Genomic DNA, 25807 nt, shown 5'->3' on the forward strand with positions numbered 1-25807 from the left:
CGGTGGTCCACAATCCAAGTCAGAATTGGGAACAGAAACAGAGAGCTTTGTACGCTTCGTAGCTATTCAGTCGACACTGAAAGCTGTGACTACGAAGGAAGTCGAGAGAGAATCCGAACGTGATCCAGAACTCATGGAAGTAAGAGAATGCATACAGAGTGGACAATGGGACAAGTGTACTCACAAGGCTTACATTCCCATTAGAGACGAACTTTGTTGCATCGGACAGTGTGTATTAAGAGGTTGCAGATTGGTGATACCGCAAAGATTGAGACTGAATATCGTATCCTTAGCGCATGAAGGACACCTAGGTATTGTTGGTACCAAGCAAAACCTCAGGACCAAGGTATGGTGGCCAGGTTGTGATAAGGACGCAGAGAAATTTGGTTAAAACTTGTCACGGATGTCAAATCACAAGTAGGAGTAATCCACCAGAACCGATCCGGAGTACGCAACTCCCGACAGGACCATGGATCGACGTAGCTGTTGATTTTCTTGGACCTTTAACGACGGGTGAATCAATTATGGTAGTGATAGATTACTACAGCAGATACTATGAGTACGTGGTGTTGAAGTCCACAACCACTGAAAAAACAATACAAGCGTTAGCAGAGATATTCGCAAGATATGGATTACCTGTTACATTATACTCTGACAATGGTCCACAATTCATTTCAGAGACATTTGCGGAATACATGAGGACCACAGGTATCCACCATCATAAAGTAACTCCGAAATGGCCGCAAGCCAACGGAGAAGTAGAGAGACAAAATCAATCCATTGAAAAACGATTGAGGATTGCACACACAGAAGGACAAAATTGGCGAGAAGCATTGCTATCTTATGTGGCTGTCTATCGAGCAACGCCTCATGCAACCACTGGAAAAAGTCCTGCAGAAGCATTTTTTAGGAGAAAAATCCACACAAAAATGCCAGAAATAAAGGAAATCCGAGATGACCAGGAGATGAGGGACCACGATGCTGAAAAGAAAGGTGCAGCAAAGCTGTACACAGATTCGAAACGTGGAGCCAAGTACTCAGACATCATGCCAGGAGATAATGTTCAAGTGAGGCATGAAACTGGTGGTAAGCTAGACACACCTTATTACCATCAACCCTATACTGTCGTATCCAGAAGTGGCAGTATGGTGACAGTCAAGTCTCCGACTGGAGTCCTGTATAAGAGAAATGTATCAGGTGTAAAAAGGTACCAGTCCAGAGATACATCGAGTGAAGAGGTTGAAAGGCCAATACGAGATGCTGAAACTGAGAGACCTGATGATGTTCCAGAGGCAGTTACCAGCACTCCTGATGAAGTGACTAGAGCGCCAGAAACACCCGAAGCCGTGGCGAGCAGTATTTCCGGCGCTGAGAGTGTACAACCGAGAAGCGACGACAATATCGCAGGCAGGCCGAAACGAAACCGGAAAGTGCCCAAACGATACGAAGACTTTGTGCCATAGTTTTAATAAGAACTTTGGGACAGTATTTAATCTTATATCATAAAGTGCATGTATGAGTGCTGTAGGAAGTAAATTTTATGTAGTTGAGTTATAGTATTACCATTAGTTACGATGTTTGTAGGTTTCCGAGGGATATTGGAAAGTGAAGGTAAAGTTTATTTCTGATTAAAGGAGGGATGTCATGATAATGAATATGTATGAGATGTACCGGAAGCCACGTGGTATGAGAGAGAGATAAGAGCACAAGCAGGAGAACAAAGGAAAACGGGAGAATAAAGACACTGAGAAGTTTACCTGATAAAACTTGTGTTCGATGTTTTATTAACTTCACATTTTGGGCCACAAATGTGACAGGACACTGACAATGAAGCTGAAACTGCCTCATCAGATACAGACTGGGGCCTGTATGGTGACTGTTTAAACAGTGATGGATGTGCTTGCTGCCATCTTTGCCCAGACAATGATAGAGAGAGTGATTTTGATGGATTCTAAATGTGTTGTTACTTTCAGACAATCATAGCGATTTTGAAGGGTTCCAATTTGAATAAAAATCTCAATGAAAATTTGTTACAATCGGGTATTTTTTTTAAGGGTTGTTGGAAGAGGGTGACTAGAGTTAACATAGATCCTTTGGAAAATGAGTAAGAGAAATTGGTATTGAGTAATGAGGAAATGTCCACTGCATTGAACAGATATTTTGTGTCAGTCTTCACAGTGGAAGGCAAGTCCAGCATGCCAAAGAGTGGTGTTAGAGATGCAAAGGGAGGTGAGGGGCTTGAGAAAATAATTAGTTACAAAAGAGATAGTGATTAAAAAAGCTAATGGGACTGAAGGCAGACAAATCCCTTGGTCCAGATGGGATGCATCCCAGGGTACTGAAGGAAATGGCGGGAATTATAGTCGATGTGTTGGTATTCATTTACCAAAATTCTCTGGATTATGGGAAGGTCCTGGCAGATTGGAAGAAAGCAAATATAACTCCACTTTTTAAAAAAAAATGTAGGCTGAAGACAGGTAACTATTGTCTAGATAGCTTAATGCCTTTTAAGTTGTCGACCTCTGTGACGGACTGTTGGTTGCTGCAGTGGGGAAGATTCCAACAGCTGGTTTAAACATGTCAATAGTGAAAGACGGTGGCTTCCCTCAATGTTCAATATACAGGTTGACCTAGTTTTTCTGAGTATCCATCCTATAACCTCCTTATCAAAAGCAACTGTGTTTCTTCTCTGCTTCATGAAGATGGCGGCTTAAGAATGATAACGGTTTCCATTGCCCATTGACATATTGATGAATTTCACCTCCTACAGCCATACTGAGAGCGTCTGTAGAAAGGGCGGTGGCTGGATTTAAAACTGGGTAGCTGAGCACAGTGACATGAGTCAGCAAATATTTCATCTTCAAAAAAGCATCGTTTCCCTCTTCAGTCCAATGGATGGTTCTGGTGTTTCCGGACAGTAAATTGAAGGGGCTTCATGATATAAGCTGCTCCTGGAAAAAATTGATGGTAAAAAATTACCATTCCCAAGAATTTCTGCAGGCTTTTAACCATAGCAGGTCTTGAGTACTTGGTGATGGCCTCAAATTTGGATGGCAGCGGAGTCATGCCTTCCAGAGTAATCCTATTCCCCAAGTAATCAATAATTTCTTGTCCAAAAATGGATTTATCTGGATTGATGGTCAGTCCAAAGTTTTGAAGATGAATAAAAAGTGTATGAAGATATTCCAAATGTTCTTCCTTAGTCCAACTGCCCACTAAAATATCATTGAGGTAATGAAGATATTGGTCATACCACATCTTAAAGCATCCATCACCTGTTGAAATGATTGAGCGGCATTCTTTAATCCGAATGGCATTTGTAAAAATTTGAACAACCCAAACGGGGTAATTATTGCTATTTCTGGCACTACTGGTACTTGGTCATACACCAAGACTATTTTAGAGAAGATCTTCGCTCCATGAAAATTAGCTGAGAAATCCTGAATACGAGGTATCAAATAATGATCCGGAATGGTGGCGTCGTTAAGCCGGCTGTAATCTCCACATGATCTCCAACCTACATTGTGTTTTGTAATGGAGATGCCCGGGGATTGTTGGACCTACGAATTATGCCTAGTTCTTGCATTTTGGAAAAGTCTTCCTTAGGTAAACGCAGCTTCTCTCGAGGCCAGCGGCACACTTTATCATAGATAGGAGGGCCCTTAGTACAAATGCAGTGAGTAACACTATGCTTTGCAGTGGAGGCAGAAAATTGTAGTGTAGTAATATGAAGGAAATCTTCCAAAACAGCTTGGAGTATTCATGTACAGGTTTACTTAATGTTTGAAGGCGCACAACAGGGGTACAGGCATTTGCCAGAGGAATAGTGTGAAAAGTAGTTCCATCTATTAGCTGATGCCCTTTTAAGTCGACGAGGAATGAATGTGCCTAAAGAAGATCTGCACCAAGCAAAGGTCGGGATACAGCTGCTATAATAAATGGCCAAGTGTAGAGATGATTCTCAAACTTGACATTCATCTTCCTGGAGCCAAAGGTTTGAATGTTGGAACTGTTAACTGCTCGTGGCTGTGTGTCCGGGGTAGGATGGCATGTGTCAAAACTGGTGGGTGGGAATACACTAATTTCTGAACCCGTGTTCACCAGAAATGTTCGCTGGGATAACTGGTCCAATACATAAAGTAGGCTTGCCAACTTCTTGCCAACCACTGCAGCCCTTACTGGTAGTTAGCCTGGGAGTTTCCCCCAAATGAGCAGGGTGGAAGGCCCTGTGGGCATTTACTCCCCAACACCTGTGGTAATAATTCCAAGAAGAGGTGTCCACAGGCTGCTTGCTTGTCTTGGGGCGTTGCCTGTTTGAAGTGAGTAATGTCCTAAGAGCACAAGAGTGTGACATGGGGTCAATATCAGAGAAGTTGGTTGTGCAGACCAGTCTTTCCTTGCTGTGCCTTTTAGCCAGCCATAGAATGTTTGCCTCCGTCGCTACAGCCCTTTGGTATTCAAATGAACACTTGGATAACAAGAGCCTAATATCATCTGGCATTCGCTGTAAAAAGAGCTGCTCAATAACCTATTGGGCCTTTTGCCAGCTGCTAGGAACAGCATTTCAACCATTAGTTCTGAAGGGGCACTATCTCCCAACCCATCGAAATGTAGTAGTTTGGCTGCTCTTTCCCTATGGGACATACCTTATGCACATAATAAAAGTGCTTTTAAAGCGCCATACTTGCTGGATCACTGTGGTGGATCTCATAGGAAGCCACCTACCCTCTTAGCAACGGCCTGGTCCAGGGCATTGACAAGGTGGGTAATAACGAGTGATGTCCAATTTGACTTTGCAAAGGTGAAATTGTGCTTCAGCCTGTTGGAACCACAGTTCAGGCTCAGCTCTCCAGAAAGGTGGTATCTTTACAGCTTTACAGCAATGGCTGCAGTGTCCATGTTTGTCCAAAAATATGTTTTTGGACTTATTGGGGTCACCAATTATGGCCACTGGAATCACAGTTGGCATGACAAAATAACCACACTAAGCGTTTTTAGAGTGAATCAAACAGATTTACTCTTCATCACCTGCGCAAACTTTTAAAAGCCCGAATCACACACTGACATCATATGCTTTCTGGGAGTTGTAGTGCCTCCATAGCACTGCTACAACTTATCAATAAGATACAGACGAATGGAGTCAGGGGAAGTATATTGGCAAGGATTGAGGACTGGTTAACTGACAGAAGGCAGAGAGTTGGAATAAATGGATGTTTTTCTGATGGCCAGACAGTGGTAAGTGGTGTGCTGCAGGGGTCGGCGCTGGGCCTGCAGCTGTTCACCAAGTTTGTGGATGATACTAAATTAAATAGAAAAGCAAATTGTACAGAGGATGTGGAGAGGCTGCAGAAGGATATAGTCAAGTTAGGTGAGAGGGCAAATTTCTGGCAGTTGGAGTACAATGTTAGTAAATGCGAGGTCATCCATTTTCATAGGAAGAATAGAAGAGGAGATTATTATTTAAATAGTGAAAGGCTGCAGCATGCTGTAGTGCAGAGGGACTTTGGAGTGCTTGTGCATGAATCTCAAAAAGGTTGGGTTGCAGGTACAACAGGTTATAAAGGCGGCAAATGGAATGTTGGCCTTCATCGCTCGAGGAATTGAATTCTAGAGCAGGGAGGTCATGCTTCAACCATATAAGGTAATGGTGAGGCTGCACCTGGAGTAATGTGTGTAGTTCTTGTCTCCATACTTGAGGAAGGATATACTGGCCTTGGAGGCAGTACCCAGAGGAGGTTCAGCAGGTTGATCCTGTAGATGAGGGGGTTTAACCTATAAGGAGAGACTAAATTGCCTAGGATTACACTCATTTGAATTCAGAAGAATGAGAGGAGATCTTATAGAAACATATAAAATTATGAAAGGGATAGACAAGATAGAGGCAGAAAATTCTTTTCACTGGTAGGTGAGACCAGAACTAGGGGACACAGCCTCAAGATTCAGGGAAGATGAGGAAAAACTGTTTTTCCTAGAGAGTATTGAATCTGTGGAATTCTCTGCCCAAGGAAGCAGTTGAGGCTACTTCATTAAACATATTTAAGGTTCAGTTAGATAGATTTTTACATAAAAAAGGAATTAAGGGATATGGGGGAAAGGCAGGTAGGTGGAGTTGAGTCAATGATCAAATCAGCCATGATCTTATTGAATGGCAGAGCAGGCTCGACAGGTCAAATAGCCAACTCCTGCTCCTATTTCTTATGTTCTTATTACTTATACACTGAACCTGCTTTTCATGAGTTGACTTATACACCAAATCGATTTTTTCATGGGCCAACCTATATGCTGAACCTGCGTGAAATGGATTTTGAGTTGAAATTAAGGTCTCAAAAGTATATCCACTGTATAAGTTGGACCCCACCCCATTTTTTTTGAAATTATTTTGGGTTTCACAACTTGACTTGTATGCCAAAATATACATTTAATTAAATATAACCTGTATATATATATTTTTTTTCACTTATTGTGGGGGCCCTAGTTTAGCTGCACCATGGTAAATCTGACACTGGTAAAAACTCTGTGGTGCCCCTTTCCCTTGGTGCTCTAAGCATGTCCTTATTTTCCTTAATGGTTAATCCAGGCCTGATTTAGATAACTCAAGCTACCATCCAATCTTAGCTTTATACATTTTTTTTAATCCAAATTTTACCTGTACATTTCCTAACTTGTCTTATTTCAATTCAGAATAGCCTTGATTTTGTTCATTGTTGCTTTGCTTTGATTTGTTGCAATAGGGCTTCTGATGTTCCCAAATGTTTATCTAGCTGCCTCAGTGCCATTTTGCTTTTACACCACAGCCCATGGCACAGTTTTCCACTGGAGGCCTGACATCAAGCACTTCATCACACCACAAGATCTCCCTCGGGCAATCAACCACTGTTCTCACTCACAGCCACCCACAAATTCAAGGCTACTGAAGTTACCATATGGTAAGGGTCATTGTCTTTGATATTCAATTCAATAATGCTTGAGGCAAGTAAAAAATAAATTATGATATCACAATTAAAAATAATATCATATTTAAAACTGTATATGGAATCATTTATTGTCAAGTGTAACAAGATACAGTGAAAAGCTTTGTTCTGTGTGTATCCAGGCAAGTGATCCCCAAACAAAAATGCAATAGTAAAAAAAAATGCAGGATATGGTGTTACTAGGACAAAGTGCAGGATGTGTAGAAAAGAATGAACAAAGAAAGTTTATTGACATGTACATAAACTTAACACTCCTAAAGATTTTAATCAATTTTAGCTTGGGATGTGCCGTTATTGTTATAAATGTAGTATTTAACTGAGATGGTAAGTTATAATCTGCATGTACAATTTACTCATCTTGGGTATAACTGAAAGCTGACTCATGTTGTCTGTAGGAAGCTTGCAAGTTCTACCTATAAACATATAGTTCAAAACAAACTACTTGGAGGGTCAAGCAACATCTGTGGAGGAAAATGGATGGTCAACATTTTGGACCAAAACCATATGTGATTCCTCAGGGTTCTTCAGTTCCGACTCAGGACCCAGAAAAAATATGCATGGGTGGTTTCATCAATTGGTCATTCTTAATTTTTCCTCAGGTACAGTCAAGATGGAGGAGATGATGTGAATGAGGAAAGAATAAAAATGCACGTAGGATTAGTTTAGAATGGCATTTGATTGTCAGCATGCCTTGGACCTGTTTCTCTGCTGTCTGACTTAGTAATTGTGCTGAATGTTTGATGATATTAAAGATATTCAAAAGCTCCAACAACAATGAGTGAGAGAGGTGGGGTTTCAATGGCTGTCAAAGCCATTTTGCGAGGGCAGTGAGACATTCCCTCTACTGTGCAGGCTTCTAACAAAGTGATGTGAACTAGGCCTCCAGGTCAAACTGTTTGGGGCGATGTTGGAGGAAACAATAAGGGGCTGGAAGGCAGCCACTTCGGGCAATGATCAATCTGCCACAACTGGACTTTGTGATTTGCCACTGCCTCTCCATCTGCAAATCTGAATATTTTGCGCTGGTTTTCCACATTTAACTTACTCGAGTATGTTAGAAACATTAGTTTCAGAGCAGAATGACTAGATTTTCCTCTCAGGTTCCCTCTCCAATGAATTAATTATTCTTGTCTGTACCTTGGTCAATTTCTTATCTATGCTTTATGTTTAATCTGAAGAGATGGCAATTTCATTGGGAACATCAAACAAAAAAAAGGTTTGAATAATAAACTTTAAATGGGCTGCTTCTTCCAATTTTTCATGCTTTTTTCTTCTTGACTATTCACCAGAACAGCCATTTTGACTTAGCATGAAAATGATTGACTGCAAATAGGAACAAACTGAATGTACAACATGATTGCCTCATGGCTGTGTACATGTATTCTGGTCCCTGTTAATGATGATTGAAAAAGAAACAGGTGGCAGCTCATGGAGATTGGCTGTTAGGAATTTGATTCATTATGTATTGTCACCTGTTCAGTCAATGCTCCAAAACTGGGCTGATGCCAACTAGGAAAATTGGTATCAAAAACTTTGGTATGAAAGCAATTACATCTTGATCACAGAGTTACAAATAAATGTTTTCATATTTCAGAAGTACATTTCTGGAATCAGCAGATCAAGGCTACCATGAAGAAAGGAGACAAATGCTTCTACTTTCTAAGGACTTCACAGAGATTTGGCATGTCATCAGATACTCAATCAAACATCTAGAGGTGCACTGTGGAAAGTATACTGGCTAGTTGCACCACAGTATGGTTTAGGAATTCAAGTGCCCAGGGATGCAGAAAGTAGCGAATGTAGCCAGATCCGGCTTTGACCTCCCATCCACTACAGGCTTCTATATGAGACACTGCCTCAAGAAGGAAACTGACAAAATACAGGACCCCTGTCACAACCTCTTCTCACTGCTATCTTTGTGGAGAAGGTATAGAAGCCTGAAAATCTGCACGATTAGGTTCAAGAACAACTTCTGTCCAACAGACGACAGATTATTGACCTCCCCTTGTAACACTAACTGTGGACTGCTCTGACAGCACAAAAGGACAGTCAACACTATTGCAAGATGGGTTTTTCGCACATGCAATTCTGTGAAAGTTTATTATCTATCTTATGTATTTATTGTCTATTTTAATTTAAATAGCATACTGTTTTGACTTTTCTTTAAAGTTACCTGTTTGGCTGCAGCAGGTAAGAATTTTGGTGCATATTTACATTGTACAATGTATATTAGAATAACCTCATCATCATCAAATGACATGATCCTTCATATATATATAGGTATGCTTTGTAGTCACAAGGGTGACACGGTTACCATAGTGACCAGCACAATGTGGTGAAAGTGCTGAAAATCCTGGATCAAATCCATGACTGTCTGTAAGGATTTTTATGTTCTCCATGTGTTTTCTGGGTGCTCCAGTTTCCACTCACTCTTCAAAACATACCAGGCTTTGTCGGTCAATTGGGTATAATTGGACAGCAGGGTCTCTTGGGCCAGAAAGGCCTGTCATCATACTGTATGTCTAAATTTACATTTTTTAAAAAGTGCATACCTGAGATGACTTCCTTTGTAGGTTTTGCTGTAGCATAAGGTAAGATACTGTATTGGATAACAAAAAAAAAACTTGCCTATCCTTAAGCAAGTGAAACTCTACCACTTCAAATTGCAATAGCTGCTGTGGTAAAAACAGGAGAAATGTCTCATTTATGGCTGGAAAATATCCATTTATACTAGGGGTAATAAAAAGTAATAGATACACTTAAATAACAAATAAACAGGAAAATTATGTTTAATTGTAGTAGGCTGTTTTCTATAGGACACCTTCCAATAGCACAAACTCAATTGCCGTTACCTTTTGCTGGAATTGTAGGTTCCTTCTTCTTGTCTTTTTCTGTAAAAAGAATATTGGTTAAAATTATTTATTTCATTGTATCACCTTGATTTCCTGAGTTTCAGTTCCTCTCTCCACCTTTCCAGCAATTCCATATTAATTATGTCTAATGTCTATATCACATTATTTTCCCCTCCACTGAATCAAAGTGGATGTTAATTAAACCACAAGCTGGCACGCTAGTCTAACCATTAGTTGACATGTCCCAGGTTTGCCTTACAGCTCCAGTGACCCAGCTTCAATCCTGACCTCCTGTGTTGTCCATGTGGAATTTGTCTGTTCTCCCTGTGATCATGTAGGCTTCCTCTAGACCATCCGATTTTCTTCCTCTGCCCAAAGATGTGTGAGTTGATCGGTAAAGGGGCCTCCAATGTGCAGGTGAATGGTGGAAACTGGGGCAAGGAAAGTTGATGAGTATATAGGGAGAATTAAAATGGGAGTAAATGTTAGAATAATATAGATGGTTTGTATGGACATAATGGGCCAAAGGACCTGTGTTCCCTACCTTACGGTTCTTTGATTGATTCAGTTCTTTCATGGGATTAGTGAAAAGAAAATATGGAAAAGGACCTCAAGTAACTGAAAACTAACATTTCTGTGTTAGAACCATAGAACTCTGCAGCACAGAAACAGGCCCCTTTGGCCCTTGCCAAACTTTTTAAAAAATCTAGTCCCACTGACCTGCACCCACTCCATAGCCTTCCATACCTCTCCCATCCATGTACCTGTCCAAATTTTTCCTAAATGTTAAAATTAAGCCCACCTTTAACTCTGAGTTAGAATTTAACATGATTTTAACATGGAGCACGGTCACAGTACTGAATGGTGAGAATTGCACCATAGCTGCTTTCAGTTCAGCTAATGATTTTGCTGGTTATTCTTGACTCAAAAACCAGAATGAACCTGTGTCTATTTCTGACAAAAAGGGTCAGATTTTTCTTCTTAAAACTTTATAACATAGAAGCAGGCCCTTCTAGTCCATGCTAAACTATTATTCTCTCTTTCCCCACTGACCAGCACCCTGACCATAGCCCTCCATACCTCTCCCATCCATGTACCTGTCCAAATTCTTCTTAAATATGAAAACTCAGCCCATATTCACCACCTCAGTATTTTTAATAAAAATATTTAGCCTTGATTTTATAGAATTGACAAGAATGTATCATAACTCTAACTGTTTTTGGTCTTTATCCCAATATTAAGCAGATCATGATAGTTGGAATGCCATTTGTAACAAACATATAGTATAATTCTGGGATCATTCAAAATTTCCATGTTTGGCACAGAATTCCACCCACTGAGATGTCACATCTGAAATAGAGCTCCTAAATTCTTGGCATGTCATCTCAGGAAACCATAAACTGCATTTCCAGATTCATTTAACTACTTGAATTCACACTACTGGCATTGAAAAATGCCACCAATGTGGGTGCATCAGCACCCTTGACACCATTGGTTCAAAGGCACAAACTCAATTGCCTTTACCTTTTGCTGCAATCATAGGCTCTTTCTTCTTGTCTTTTTCTGTAAAACAGTTATGTTGGTTAATATTCATTTATTTCATTGTATCATCTTCATTTTCTGAGTTTCAGTTCCCTTCTCCATCTTTCTAGCAGTACCATATTAATTGTCTAATGTCTATATCACATCTCTTCCACTCCAACTGAAACAAATACACTTTTTTTATAATACAAACTAATTTTACCTCCTCTCTGCTTGAGCTTCTTGAGAGTAATGGATTAACTACAGCAGAATAGGAAGATATTCAGAGAATTTTGTCTGCAGTTCTCCCAGCCAGCTACAAGGGGAAACTTCATGAGTGTCCATTAAGAGCAGCTTGAAAGATCAATGTTATCATTACCACTATATTTTTGTGACCTACACAGTGGAATTTTCATTAGTATTCCAGAGCTCGCAACCAGGCTCTTGTTCCACACCCTCTGTGTGTACATTTGTAATAGCTTGGAAGACAGCAGGTAAGCAGAACTTCTTATTTTTATTTATTCATTTATGAGATTTGGTCATTGTGAGCAATCCCATCATATAATTTCTCATCTTAAATGGACTTGAAAATGCATTTAAGAGCCAATCTCATGGATTGTTCTTGTATCACAAACAACAGACAGGAATGGCAGATTGCTTTCCCTGAGATTAGAAGTGAAACCAATGGGCTTTACAAAACACAGTCATTTCATGGTTCCCATAACCATAAACTGCATTTCCAGATTTAATTACTTGAATTTAAATTCCACGCTTCCCTGGTTCGATTCCTTAGCAATGAGGCTGGTACAGTGGTAACTTAAACATCACATTATCTTGTGAGATCAAACAGGAAACAGTACTTACTTTTTACATTATTTACTCAAAGTTATCCAATGTACATGGTTTCTGCGATGTTGTAAGTTTCAAGTATTGAAGCAGGGGTTAGCCAGAACATTAATTCTCTCTCAAGATTATTTAAAGGTGGCATAATCTTTTATTTGTAAATTTTATTTTTCATTTGCATCAATACAAGCACAGTATTTATCCATATCATACAGAATAATAAAAATAATGATGCAAAAATAATACAAATTTTATGTTTTCTCCCCTACCCTCCCTCCCCAAAAAAGTAGGAAGGATAGAAGAAAAAAAAACCTGCCTGATAATCATATATCCTTCACTGATTAGTTACATTTCAAATTTACATAATGATCTTGAATCTTGAATTAACTAAGGTGAGTTGGAGCGGGAGTGGCGGACACTGTAGATGAAGTCGTAGCAATAAAATCCATACAAGGTTTCCAGATCTTATCAAATTTTTCAGGTTGATTCTGTAAATTATGCATTATTTTCTCTAATGGCACAGAGTTTAGTGATTCCATTTGCCATTTATTCAACCAAACATTATTATCTAATTCCCACATTGCAGCTACATTTCTTTGCCATTGCTACACTTAAAAACTTCTGATAAATATCTAACTTCAAATCAAAAATATCTCCTAATAAAAATATTTTTGGATCTTTCAAAACTTTCATCTTAATAACTTGTTCCAATAGAATACTAATAGCTTCCCAAAATTTTTCTACTTTTTCACTTTGCAAAATTGCATATAAAAGAGTTCCAATTCTTTATTACATCTAAAACATCAATCAGAACAATTTGAATTAATTCCATGTAATTTATATAGAGTATAATATAATTGATTTTAAAAATTAAGTTGTACCATTTGGATCTAACATTAATTGTATTAGTTACACTTTCATAACATAGTTTTGACCATACTTCTTCTTGAATTTGTATATTTAAATCTCTTTCCCATCTCAATTTAAATAGATCCTTTTTATGCATAGTCTCTTGCAATTTTATATACATAATAGAAATAAATCTTTTGGTAAATGTATCAGTTATTAAGTATTCAAACTGACTTTGTTCAGATAATCTAATGTACATCACCAACTTTCTTTTTAAATATGATTTATGCTGATAATAAGAAAAAATGTATTATTTGATATATTATGCTTATCTTTCAATTGGTCAGAAGTCAGAAAAACAGAACCTGAAAAACAATCCTTTATCCTTTATATTCCACAATTATAAAAATAAACATTATTAACCATAAAAGGAATCAAAGGATTTTGCTTTAATAACATTTTAGCGAACTGATAATTCTTCATTCCTCTTTCTATATGTATTCCATTTCATACTTTAAGTATATGTTTCAAAATTGGTATATCCATTTGCCCTCTCAACAATCCTTCATGCCATTTATATTCTAACGCATCCTAGGCATTTTGTCTTGCCAAATAAATCTTTTTACACTTTTATTTAAATGTTGAAAAATCATTTTTGGTACAAAAATTTGTAATTATTTAAATAGGTATTGTATTCTAGGAAAAATATTCATCTTTGCACAATTTATCCTTCCTATTAAAGAAATTGGCAAATCCTTCCACCTTGTTAAATTTCTTTAATTTTCTTCAATAGAGGTATATAATTTAATTTAAATATATTGTTTAAATTCTTATCAATATTAATTCCAATATATTTAACCTCCTCCTTCTGCCATTTAAATTTTGTAATTTTCTTAACTTGGGTGCAATCTGTGTCAGTCATTGGCATCACTTCACCTTTATCAATATTTATTTATAACCTTATATTAACCCATACTCCACCAATTGGACATTTACCTTTTTTTAAATGAACTTTCAGGATTTGGAAGATATAGTATTCCATTATCTGCAAAAATGCTATTTTATGTTCTTTACCATTTATCTTAAAACCCTCAATCTCATTATCTCTTCTAATCACCTCTGCTAAATGTTCTATAGCCAAGGCAAATAAGAAAGGAGATAATTAGCCTTGTCTAGATAATCTTTCCAATAAGAAAATATTTTGATATTTGTCTGTTTGTAATTATATAATAGAACAATCCATGAGATTGGCTCTTAAGTGCATTTATACAATTATATAATGTTCTTATCCAGTTTATAAAATTTATTGGAATTCCAAAAACCTTCAATACTTTAAATCAATAGTCCTATTCTAACCTGTCAAACACTTTATCTGCATCTAAAGCCAAACCTACTGATGATATATTTTCCTTTATGTGCCATATTTCACAAACTTAAAAATCTAACAATGTCAGCTGATCTTCTATTCTTGATTTAAAAACCTGTTTGGTCCATATTAATCAATTTAGGTAAACATTTAGCTATTAATTTAGACAAAATTTTATAAACTATATTCAATAATGAAATTGGCCTATATGAAGATGGAAGCAAATGATCCTTCTCTTTTTTTAGGAATAACTGTTATTAATTAAGTTTTAAATGACTCAGGTAAATCACAAAGATTTTTGATTTAGTCAAACAATCACTTAACTATAGGAATCAATAACTCTTTAACTTCTTTATAAAACTCAGAAGAGAAACCATCTTCACCTGGAGCCTTATTATTTGGTAAAGACATCAATCTGTCATATATTTCTATAATACTAAAAGGATTTGTTAAAGCAATTTACTCTTCTATATTTAATTGTGACAAAATAATTTATGACAAATATTCATCTATTTTATCTCTATCCTTCAAAAATTCCGATTGTTATAATTTCTTATAAAATGCTATAAAACATCATTAATGCCCTATGTTTTACAAGTAAGATGACCCAAATCTTCTTTCATAGCTATTATTGTTCTTGACAATTGTTCAATCTTCAATTGCCATGCTAGAATTTTATATGCTCTATCACCCAACTCATAATATTTTTGTCAGGTTTGCCTTGTATCACTCTCCACTCTATATGTTTGTATTATATTAAATACCATTTTTTAAAATTCCAATACTCTTCATTTCTCATAATTTACTTGATTTTGTAATTCTTTTCCATTTTTATTATTTCATTTTCTAAATGATTAACTTCAGATATATATCCTTCTTTAACCTTAGCTGTATAACTTATTATTTGTCCTCTTAAATAAACCTTCATAGAGTAAAGGTGGCATAACCTGATGAGTTACTGATGGGGAGGTCCAAAGCTACTGCATTCTTCTAGACTGCTTTATCATTTATAATTGTTCCCAACACACTGTACCTCCTCCTACCCTCTCTTCCATTTCACCCACCTGCTAGTAACATAATCATCCTCTTATAATGGTCTCTCCAACCCAACCTGATCCACATTCCTTGTCAATGCCACACACAATTGATCAACTCCATAACATCATCTCTTCAATCTTCAGCTCTGAGACCCAATCGCTTGAACCTGCAAGATGCCTAAATCACTGTTTTGCTCTCTCTCCTTCAAGATCAACTCTCTTCACCAGCAATCTCTCTATATTTTCAATCCGTCCCCAGCTGTTCTGTATTTTATTTCTCCAGCCAAACTTGCCGAATATTATTTCACCTTTAACATCCAATCCTTTCAAAACTCTACCATCTGATCTCTCCAGTATTTACTTCATAGACAAACCCTTCCTCTGAACCAATCCACATGTCATAAGTAGTATTGTCACCCCACTGAGAAGTAAGCAATGTGATTGCCCTGAAAGCTAAACTATAATGCTCCATAGAAATCCATGAAAGGATTTACATTGGAAGCTTCATCTATTTGCTTTCCATGCAAGGAATTTGGATTTTAGCAAAGTTATAGGTATGGCACAGGAGAAATTTTTAAAGGAATTTTCACATAGAAGCTTAGTGGTTCAACAATTTCAGGCCTTAACTAATGCATCCTTGCATTTGTGGAATGAATTGAAATTTGAAATTAAGTATAGTTATATTTAATGGAGATCACAATGAAACTGTCCATCCAATGTATTCCATACTGAAGCAGCAAATTTCCAGATATTTTAAAATGGGTGGCCAGGTTTGGAATCCAGCATTGCCTGTAAGGAGTTTGTGCATTCTCCCTCTGTCTGTGTGGGTTTCTTCCTGATGCTCCAGTTTCTTCCCACCATTCAAAAATGTACTGGGGGTGTCAGTCAATTGGGTGTAATTTGGTGGCATGGGCCAAAAGGACCTGTTACCGTACTGTATGTCTAAATTTAAAATAGTCATACATCTACACAAGTAATATTAGAATTTGATGGGCTGAATAGCCTAGTTGTGCTCCTACATATTAAGGTCTGAACCATTAAAATTTCAGTGAACTCTTTTTATGGTTTTCTTGTTGTTTCTAACATACAAAAAAAAATTATAGGGTGGCGTAGTCAGCGTTGTGGTTAGTGCAACATCATTACAGAGCCAGCGACCCGGGTTCAAATCCAATGCTGTCTGCAAGGAGTTTGCATGTTCTTCCAGAATTTCAGAAGAACTCAAATTTTCTCCATCCCTTCAAAATATATGAGAGTCTTAGGTTAATTAGAGTATTGGGGGTGGGGCTCAGGCTTGTGGGCCAGATGGGCCTGTTACCATGCTGTACGTCTAAATTTAAATTTAATTTACTTTTGTGTTCAATAGTGACCCTGTCTGAAAGGCTGGTACAGGTGAATGGCAATAGATGTGATAGCTCACAAACTGTGTACATTTAAATTATAAAAGGATAAATACTTCAATGTATACAGATACTGCAACAATTAGTTTTAGAAATTAGTACATTCTTTTTAGTTAATAGTTGTTTTCATGTTGCTTATAAGTAGCACAAATAAATTGCAGGTACTCATCCATCTAGGTATCAAAATAATTTCTGCAAAGAACTCACCTAAAGTTTTCCCTTTCACAAGTTTAGCTGTGAACAAAAATAAATAAGTAAATATCAGGCATTTTTAAATAATAGCTGATAATGTTGGTCAGGATATTTATTACAATTAATAACTTTCTCATTGATAACATAAAAATAGATCAATACATCATAGAACAGGCCCTTTGACCCTCAATGTTGTGCTGACCTATAAATTCCTTCTTAAAAAAAGTATTAAACCATCCCTATCCCATGACCCTCTATTTTTCTTTCATGTTCTGCCTAAGAGTCTCTTAAATGCCCCCAATGTTTCAGCCTCCACCACCATCCCCGACAAGGCATTTCAGGCACACACTACTCTCTGTTTTCAAAAACTTACTCATGACCTTCCCCTAAACTTCCCTCTCTTAAATGTGTACTATGTCCTTGGGTGTTTGCTATTCCTACCCTGGGAAACAGGTGTCAGCTCTCCACCTAATCTATGCCTCTCATAATCTTATAGGCCTTGATTATGTCTCGTCTCATCCTTCAATGGTCCAAAGAGAAAAGTTCCATCTCTGCTAACCTTGCCTCATAAGACTTGTTTCCCAATCCAGGAAACATCCTGGTAAATCTCCTCTACACCCATTCCATACCTTCCACGTCATTTCTATAATGAGGTGACCAGAACTAAACACAAAGATTTGTAGAGTTGCAACATGACCTCTCTACTCCTGAATTCAATCCTCCATTAAAGAATCCCAGCATCCTATAGGCCTTCTTAACTATCCTATCAACCTGTTCAGCGAACTCAAGGGATGTATGGATTTGAATCCCAAGATCCCTCTGTTCATCCACACTCTGAAGTAACTGACCATTTACCCTGTACTCAGCCTTCTGGTTTGTCCTTCCAAAATATATCATGTTACACTTACCCAGATTGAAATCCATCTGTCACTTTTTTGCCCAATTCAGCACCCTGTCAATATCCTCGTTACCTTTGACAACCTTCAGCTCCATCCACAACTCATCCAACCTTCGTGTCATCCTCAAACCTACTGGTCCATCCTTCTGCCTCTTCATCCAGGTCATTTATTAAAATCACAAAAAGCAGGGGTGACAGAACAGATCCTTGCGGCACTCCACTAGTCACTGATCTCCAGGTAGAATACTTTCCTTCCACTTCTACTCTCTGCGTTCTTTCTAAAAGTCATTGTTTTAATTCAAGTCAAGTCACCCTTATTTGTTGTTCATGCCATGTATTGCATGGTAAAGATGAGATAGATCCCATGCCTCATGACTCTTGGATGAGTCTCTCATGGGGGACCTTGTCAAATGCATTGCTAAAATCCACGTTAACTACATCTACCTTCATCAATTTCTTTTGTTACCTCCTCAAAAAACTCAGACTCATGAGGCACGATCTTCCCTTCACAAAACCATGCTGACATCCTTGAGTTGACTGTTCTTCTCCAAATGCTCATAGATCCTATCCTTAATAATCCTCTCTATTAGTTTGTACACCACTGATGTAAGATTCGCCGGTCTATAATTCCCAGGATTCTCCCTATTACCTTTCTTTTAAACAAGGGGTCTACATTTGCCATTCTCCAATCCTCCAGCACCTCCTCTGTGGCTAAAGAGGATTCAAAGATCATCACTACTGCCCCAGCTATCTCTTCTCTCACTTCCCACAGAAACCTGGGATATATTGTGTCCAGCCCAGGGACTTATCAATCTTGATGTTTTTCAGAACATCCAACACTTCCACATTGTCCGGCACACAGGCCTGTTCAATTTCAACCTCACTGTGATCAACATCCTTTTCTCTTGTGAATACTGACGCATTTAGGACCTCCCCAACCTCCTCCATCTCTAGTTCATGAAGCCTCCTTTATTCTTCAGTGGCCACACCTTCATTCTCATCATCCTTCACATTCACATAGAATGCCTTGGGGTTCTCCTTAATTCTATATTCCAAGGCCTTTTCATGCCCTTTTTGAGCTCTCTGCCCCCTTTAATCTCTCAAGCTTCAATAACAACATTGTTCAAATATTATAATTTCTGTGCTAAGTAGATTTTTAGCAATATTTCAGTTCACCAGAACTCAGAGCACAATTGGGCTAAATCAGTAACACTGGATTAAGGGCAGGGCACTTCATCTCTCTGGATCAGTGTTGTTATTGAATGCCTGAATTTCATATGCCCACATTTACTCTTTATGTTCAAAGCCTGGGTTCAACAGATTACACGGATTTCTGATAAGAAGGCCCCAAAATCTGCTTTTACACAAATTACGTATGTGAATCGTCTATTTATTACTCATTGTGTTGCAAGATTTTGCTGCTTCTTTGGATGTGGAGGAAGCAGAAGTATGATCATCAGCCATAATTGTACTGAATGATTGAGCCAACTCAGAGACAAATGGTCTGTCTGGACACTCTCCAGCCAAACAAGAACTAACATTGACCTCCTATTTCTGTGAAACCCCTCTCCTTTATCCTCCTCTCTTTCTCCATCCATCCCTGTCTCCTTTCTTCCACATCCCCACCCACTTCTCTTATCTCTCCTATCAGAGAGCCACTCTCCAACCCTATAACTTCTCAGTTCTTTTCTCCACTACCCTCCAACCTATGCTAGCCTGTAGTCCTCTCTCTGCACCTCCCTCCTTCCTCTCCTCTTCTCCCCCTTCCTCCCACCTTTTCATTCACCTGCCAGCTTATTTTTGCTCAGACTTTGATAAAGGAATCAGGCCCAAAATGTTGATTAACATTTGCTTATGGATGCATCGCTGAGTTTCTCAGCCCCAGCATCTGCAAATTTTCTTGTTTAAGTGGAGACACATGATCCACTCCTGCTCCTTTGATCTATTTTTTTTAATGTTGCCATGAATCAGTAAAACAACTAATACTGTACTGCTGCATCTCCGATTTCATACTGAAATAATTTTTTTGTCAAGAACTCAATTTTCTTCTCCAAAACATTCATCATTAGTCTGAAATTAGACAAGCTTCATGAACATTTACTGGAAACGACTGATTAATAGAGTGCAATTTATTTATTACAGAGAGCATAAAGATATAGAGAAGGTACATTAAATCTTCAGTTCTAGATCCTGGCAAAAAATTAGATAGGTTTGCTGTCTATTAATTCATCAATAATATTCCCCTCCCCATGACCTTTTTGGTCCATTTGCTGCTGAAAGTTGAACATAAACTTTCATTTTCACATCAAGATAACTAATCCAATTGCATATTCAGCACAAAATCCAAGAACATACTTCATTCTCTATTTTATTGTACGAAGGATAAAAAGATTTCAAAATGCAAATCAGTATCATTCAATATTACTGAATATCCACCCCAACAAGATTCAGAGCTTGATGCATCATTGGTGGTCCTCTTTTTACAATTTTTATGGGGTTTTAAAATATATAAGAGCATAAACTTAATCCTCCCTCCACTACAAGGGGTGAAAATGGAAAAAAATAAAAGTATTGTATCAAAAAAATGTCCCACTTAGCCCACTCTAATAATTTTTAAAAATGAACAAAAACAGCTGAGTAGCTTATCCTGAGGGTTACATATATTTTGTTGTTTTTGGTTCCTATAGTAAATAAAAAAAAACAAAGGTAAAATTATATCTCAACTTGAAGAATGAGGACATCCAATCACATTAGAAACGTTTACATCATGTGAAAATAAGACATAAAAGGTCACTGTGTATCTTCATATTCCACTGATGAATCAAATACATATATTTTTTTTTCTAAACTTAAACAAGACATAATATGAGAAAACCATTGAACCACTGTTGGAGGTCTAGAGTCTTTCAGTTTCAGTAGGGATAGTTCTTCTAGCCAACAATGCTGCAGCCCGTTGAACAGGTTCAGAACGACTCCTTATGTTTGGGTAAATAACCCCCAAAAGAGCAGATATTGGATTGGGTTGTAGCTCCACCTGGAGTATAGTTGAAAAAAATATTTAAAAAATTCTTTCCAATAGTTTTCTAAGGATGAACAAGACCAAAACACGTGTCAATGTAGCAATGTCAGATTTGCATCTGTCACAAATACGGTTAATATTAGAAAGAAATTGTAGCCAATTTATCTTTGAACATGTGAACTCGCTGCACCACTTTGAATTAGATTAATGAATGCCGGGCACATATAGAAGAGTTATTTACCAGTTTAAAAATCTCAGATAAGGGTCTTGCAAGTTCCAGTTCCCAAGCTTTTTTTTGTAATATTTTATCATTTTAATATATTTAACAATCATACCAAATGTAAAACAATAAGAAAAACCCTCCCTCCACCCCCTCCCCTCTATATAAATCCTATTAAACAGAAAAAAATGAAAAAAAAAGCATCCCATTGTCACTGCATGCAATAAAACATATGGAGACACGACAATACCCACAGTGTTAAAATATTTACAGAGGTCTACTGGCATTATTGAGGTACCTATATGCTTTAAATAAGGTTGCCAGATTTTTAGGAAGGTGTTATAACCCTTCCTGAGATTGTTTGTAACCTTTTCAAGTGGGATGCAGCTATTCATCTCCGAAGACCACCTATCCATGAGAAGATGGTAGTCAGACTTCCATGTTATCACTATACATTTCTTGGCCATACACAAGGCAATTTCTGTGAATTTAATTTGAGAATTAGTTAGAAATGTACCAACCATGGTAAAGTTCCCCAGATGACAATCCCATTATCTTAGTTAGGGTGTCACAGAGGTCATACCAGAAGGGCCCCACCTTCGTGCAAAGCTGGGTAGAATGTAAAAAGAAACTAGAATGTAAAAAGGAACTACACCTAAAACACATCTCTGATAATTCAAGTTTATATTGGTGTAATTTCTGTGGGGTGAGGTACAGTTGATTGATAAAATTATAATGGACCAATCTATACCTGGCATTGATAATAGCCAACAAATCTCCCTGACATAGTTTTGACCAGAGTTGTTTGTCAATTGTTGTGTCTAGGTCTGACTCCCATTTCACCCTAGACTTATGCAAACCTGGCTTTTGCTCTCACATCAATAAAATATATATTCTAGACTTAAACGTATACATTTCCTTCATGGAGTAGTTTCTCCTTTTCATTGAATCCCAGTAGAGTCAAAATTGCTCTAAGGAAGGATTGCAACTGAAGATAACAAAATAAAAATCTTATTGAATGTCATATTTCTTCTTCAGCTGTTCAAATGACTTGAAAAGTCCTTTTCCATAACAATCCTCCAGACATTGTATCCCCTTGATAGCAGGCTTCCAAAATGTTATTGTTCAAAGTCATGGTAGAAGTTCATTTTGTCTTAAAGGTGTCTTCAATGACTATCCTCTTTTCAGTCTAGAGCCTCCACAGGTCTCACACCATAAAATGGGGTTGACTGGTCTGCTGGCTATAATTCAGGAATTCCACTTATACATGAAATCATTATACACCTGCTCTTTCAGAGAGTGCAATCCAAATTGTACCCAGGAGGGAGTATCATTACTCTCAAAAAAATGAATAAATGAATCTCATTTGGGCTGCCAAATAATATTTTTTGAAACTAGGCAACCAGATGCCTCCTAACCTGTTAACTTTTCCATGGATATTCTAGGTATTTTACAGTTCCAAATAAATTGCCTAACATGCTTATTAAGGGTTTTTTTTAAAGGTTTGAGATATAGGAATAGGCAAGGACTGCAAAAGGCACTGCAATCTTGGCATTATATTCATCTTTAAACAGTAGATGAATAGACAAATTCATCCACCTACTCAATTTTTCTAAGTAGCGGGAGGTCATCGAGTTTGTGTAAATTCTGGAGATCATCATCTACTATTATCCCAAGGTATCTGATGCCACCTGAGGGTCATTTGAATGGACTTGTTTGCTGATACTCATGTGATCAAAAATCATTAATGGGATGATTTCACTTTTTCCCCTTTTCACCTTGTGTCCTGAAACTTCACCGTAAGCTTTTAATAGAATCTGTAATTTAGTAAGGGAATTGATCGGATCTGTTAAATATAGGATTACATTGTCTGCCATAAGATTAATTTTGTGGCTCGTCAGACCCAGAATAAAACTTTTTATCTCTGGGCCTTGTCTAATTGCTCCTGCCAAGATAAAAGGTCCCAAAGACAAGGGACAACTCTGTTGGCTCAACCTGCTCAAAGGAAATGCTGCCAAGCTCTGTCCGTTGGTGGTAGCCCTGGCTTTGGGTTTGTAATAGTTTTAACATTTGCTCAAATCTGAGCTTACTGATGAGGGGTACAAGTAGATCCTTAAATTCTCTGTAAAATTCTGGTAATTAACTGTCCTCTCCTTGTGATTTAATGGACTGTAACGAGTTCAATGCTTTTTCAATTTATTTTGAAGTAAAGGGAAGGTTCAAATTTACTTGATCTTCTTGATCAAGTTTGGGTAGTTGAATAGTGGATAAAAATTAATTAATCTTAGTCAGATCTTCTGGGACTCTGATTTATATAGGTTTATATAAAACGGTTTAAATGTATCATTGATTTATGTTGGATTATGTGAAACAGAGCCCATTTCAGTCTGGAATTAATTTATTATTCTCGAACTCTCCCCTCAACTCACTTGTGAGGTCAAGGCTTTATGTGCTTTCTCTCCCAGTTCATAATATCTTTGTTTAGTTGTTAGAAGGTTCTTTTTTCATTTTTATAAGTGCGCAGTGTATTGTAGTTGAGTTTTTTGTTTACAAGCATTTTATATATTTTGTTTGGAGCTGGTCTGTTGAAACTCCTTTTCCAATTGCAAAATTTCTGTTTCCAGTTCTTCTATGCCTGCCATGTATTTCTTCTTAATACATTTTGTATATGAAATTAACTGTCCCATTAGGCTTTTAATGTGTCCCATAGAATAAAACTATTGGAAACAGAGGGACAGTTTAGCTCACAAACAACTTTATCTCGTCTCTAATGAATTTGCAAATTTCTGATTTTTGGAGTAGGGTAGGATTCAGATGCCATCTATATGAATTAAGAATAGAGAGAGTCAGAGGTGAGTGATCCAACAGGGTTCCAGATAAGTATTCAGATTTTAATATTCTGTGGATTAACTGTGTTGATAATAAAAAGAATTCAATCCAAGTATGGGAATTGTGAGGTGCGGAATAAAAGGAGTACGCTGTAGTCCCTGGTTCAAGGGTGTGTTTGGCTCCACACATCTGTCAGATTTAGATCATTCTTAAAAGCCTACGTGGTTTTGGCTGCTTTTATTGCTTTGTTCAGGATAGGGTCCAAACAAAAATTGAAGTCATCGCCTGTAAGTGTATTTTGTCATTCCCTTAAGGAAAATATCTTGAATAAAGGATTCATCATTATAGTTAGGTGCATACAAGTTTTAAAATGTCCAGGACTCTGAGTAAAGCTGACAACTAACTAATACACATCAGGCTAATGGGTCAGTGATAGTTTCTCCAATTGTTTCTGGTGTGCTTTTGTTTATCAAGATGGCTACCCCTTGGCTTTGGAATTAAAATATGATGATTTACATGTCCTACCCACTCTCTCCTTAATTTATTATGTTCATGTGTAGTAGGGTGGGTTTCTTGAATAAATCCAATATTAGTTTTCATTTTTTTTTTCTCAAGTGTGCTAAGATTGGTTTCCTTTTAACCATTCCATTCACATTAAAGCTAACAATTTTCATTACCTTATTCATTAATAATAATCACATATACATTTCACAGGAAGTGCTATGACCTCCTGCAAAATCTCCGTACAAGTAAAAATGTCTCCAGCGGCAAAATAGCAAAACAATTGAATAAGGCACTGACATGGTTGACAAATTTAAAAATTAGATCAAGAATAAAATAAATATAAAAAGCCCTCCCTCCCTGCTCCCAATGCCAACCTCTGAACATTTGGTATTACCTCACTAATTAAGATGGGATATGCATTCTGCACTCATTAAGTGCAGCATTTCTTACAAACTCTTAAATATTTTGCTCAGCCCAGGGCTCCTTTATAAAAAAAATATAAACTATTGTATAAGACTATTCAAGTTTGAATACAACATTGTTTAAAAAAATCCGCTCAACTCAGAAATATTACTGTGAAAACCAGTCGCCATAAACTAGTCAGTTTAAATTGGAACACGCTTATCTATTATAGGTGCAAAATGTGACTACAGTTTAAGGCACATATCCACGGCACGCAGTTGGTGAGGACCAATACTGCATATCCAATTTTTCTCCATTTGCTCGCTATTCATTTTCCTCCTGGCTAATTACAAAAGAGTGTGATGGCTTCCCCGGGTGCCTTGAAGAATCTCTTCCTTCCATCAGGGAATACAACCTTCAGTTTTGCTGGGCCCAAGCCTTTTAATTTTTATCATGAAGTACTGGATATAATTTTAATAATATCATACATAATTCTAATTGACCTTTTCTGAGAAGGATTCAATTGAAAAGTATTATCAACTAAATCTGGTGGAGATACAAATGGAAAATTCAGTAATATAGTATTTAAGAAATGTCTAATCTGTAAATATCTAAAAAAGAGAATTTGTCATCATATTTACTTGTAAGCAGTTCAAAAGACATTAAACAACCTTACTTAAATAAATTTGCAAAAAAAAAACCTTTGATTTTCAATATAAAGATCGATCAATTATTGATGGTCAAAAAAAAATAATTATGAGAGCCAGCACTAGATAAGACAAAGTATTTTAAATTTTTTAAAAATCCTAAATTGGAACCAAATTTACAATGCATGTTTGAGTATTAGATTAGATATATTCCTATTGATCTTGGAAAAGCTAAATAGAAGAGAAGCCCCCAATAAAGA

The 25807-nt window shown here is 37.3% G+C and overlaps 1 protein-coding gene across 3 annotated transcripts in view; it reads right to left on the reverse strand.

The window, feature by feature from the left end:
• trdn (triadin) overlaps positions 1–25807 on the reverse strand; it is a 512395-nt gene that overhangs the window by 194899 nt on the left and 291689 nt on the right. For all 3 annotated transcript variants that reach the window (XM_069886892.1, XM_069886891.1, XM_069886893.1), the window contains 3 exons: positions 17044–17070; positions 11348–11386; positions 9824–9862 (listed from right to left, as the gene is read on the reverse strand). In XM_069886892.1, the coding sequence (XP_069742993.1) occupies positions 9824–9862; positions 11348–11386; positions 17044–17070 (105 nt within the window). The remainder of the gene's footprint in view (positions 1–9823; positions 9863–11347; positions 11387–17043; positions 17071–25807) is intronic.

The sequence above is a fragment of the Narcine bancroftii genome, chromosome 6 (genome assembly GCF_036971445.1).
Source record: "Narcine bancroftii isolate sNarBan1 chromosome 6, sNarBan1.hap1, whole genome shotgun sequence".
Taxonomy (NCBI): Eukaryota; Metazoa; Chordata; class Chondrichthyes; order Torpediniformes; family Narcinidae; genus Narcine; species Narcine bancroftii.